Source organism: Phalaenopsis equestris, unplaced genomic scaffold, assembly GCF_001263595.1.
Source record: "Phalaenopsis equestris unplaced genomic scaffold, ASM126359v1 Scaffold197145, whole genome shotgun sequence".
NCBI lineage: Eukaryota > Viridiplantae > Streptophyta > Magnoliopsida > Asparagales > Orchidaceae > Phalaenopsis > Phalaenopsis equestris.
In genome coordinates, this window is record NW_018217094.1 from 1 (window position 1) to 1,863 (window position 1,863).

The following is a 1,863-nucleotide window of genomic DNA, read 5'->3' on the forward strand; positions in this document are numbered from 1 at the left end:
TATATATATATATATATATATATATATAATATGTGATATGTATGTAAATGCCCCAATAAATTAATGATGCTTGATTAATACAATCATTAACATTTAATTCATACATCAAACAATATATTATAGTATATTAGTTTTCATGCTCATTTAAAAGAAAATAATGGCCATGCAATAAGAAGAGAGAGAATGTGTATGTCCATATTCTCTCTTCTTTCTTATTGGCTAATCATAAATCTATGGAACCTAATATTTTTTCCATTAAAAATTACTTTTTTTGCACTATCATTAGTTATCATTAATGAAATAAGTTGAAATTTTCTATATAAAAAAAATCAATAATGAAACGAATTATAATTTATGCGTTATAAACCAACCTGAAGAAGTCGCTTGGCCAAATCAAGCGCTATAACTCCCGCGCTGCAGCCCATCCCCGCAAGATTATAGCTTCTCACATTCCCCCTTAGTTTATACCTATTAACAAGCATCGCTGCCATGGTGGGCGTCGGATTATAGATGGAGCAATTAACCACCACCACACCAATATCCTTCGCCCTCACTCCCGTCTTCTCCATCAGCTCATCCACCGCTCCAAACACCACCATCGCCGCCTCCTTCCTCGCCGCCTTCGCGCACATGTTGATCGGCGTTCCTAGAAGAGATTCAGGAAGGTAAGTTTCCTGCCCGATGCCGGACCTCTCCAGCATCCGGCGCTGGAACCCCACGCTCTCATCGGTGAACGTTCCCCTGCTTTTGAATTGTTTCATGAATGTTTCTCTCGTGACTTTGTATTGGTTCTGTGGTTTGAAGCAGGAGAAGTTGATGAGATAGATTGGGCGGGGGCGGTGGGAGATGATGAGGGTGAGGAGTGAGATGAGGAAGATGAGGATGGGGAGGAGAAGGGATGGGATGGGATAGTGGTGATGAAGAATGGATGTGAGGGTTGGTTGCAGAGGATTGGGGAGGTTGGATGTTAAGTTTTGCTGCATTGTTAGTGCTATATGGTTTGTCATGGCGTAGATTGGGAGGGCAGGTCGGAAGAAGAAGGAGATGGAATGAGGACAGCTTTACTGAGGGAGGGAGCTATTTGTAGTGTTGGTGGGCTAAGCTAAGGTCGGTGGTAAAAATTTAATTGAACTTTTAAATGTTTATGAAAGATTTACATACAGACCACTCAATTCTTATGTTTTTACATATCTAATACCAAAATTTCATTTTTTTACATACAAACGATCTTATCCATTCATGAAAATTTGGAAATCACTTTTTAAAGTTTAAAAAGATGGTATTTTTGATGTAATATGGATGATTTTAGTGGCATTAATATAAAAAACAAAGTTTAGGGAGTATATTATAAATGCAGGGGGTTGGAAAGTTTGGAGACTCTGTAAAAATTTATGGAGGAGCACAAGTGCCCAACAGCCCCATCAAGTGTATTAAATGATGAGGAAAAATGGTGCTGTAATCAGACTCCTCATGCTGATACTGATATTACTCATTCATTGGTTGTTAGCATCTCGCTCATGCTGTCACCGCTACTCTTTCATTGGCTATAAACATCTCAGGCTCCATTCGTTTTTTCTTCATTTGTTTGGTGAACATTTATATAGCTCTCATGTTCTATAGTAGTAGGATCTGGTTTTGGAGGTTTACTATAAGCAAGTTTAGATTTATAATTATTACACACACATTGTGTAATTCGTTAATTAGAAATTATGTACAAAGATTTATTAAGAAATAATAATTTTATGAAAAATTGAATGCATATCTATGAAAATTTTGTTTTAAGTGTTGTGCATCAAGAACGTGTCAGCATGAATCTTGTGGAAATTGAAGGGTCCAGAGGAAGTACGTACACGGAGGGCCCAC

The 1,863-nt window shown here is 37.7% G+C and overlaps 1 protein-coding gene across 1 annotated transcript; it reads right to left on the reverse strand.

The window, feature by feature from the left end:
* Positions 1 to 371: 371 nt before the first annotated feature.
* Positions 372 to 1,039, reverse strand: LOC110035291 (3-ketoacyl-CoA synthase 11-like; the record flags this gene model as incomplete). The annotated part of the gene is made up of 1 exon (XM_020739522.1): positions 372 to 1,039. A coding segment is annotated over exon 1 (636 nt), but the record flags the coding sequence as incomplete, so codon positions are not given.
* Positions 1,040 to 1,863: the final 824 nt, after the last annotated feature.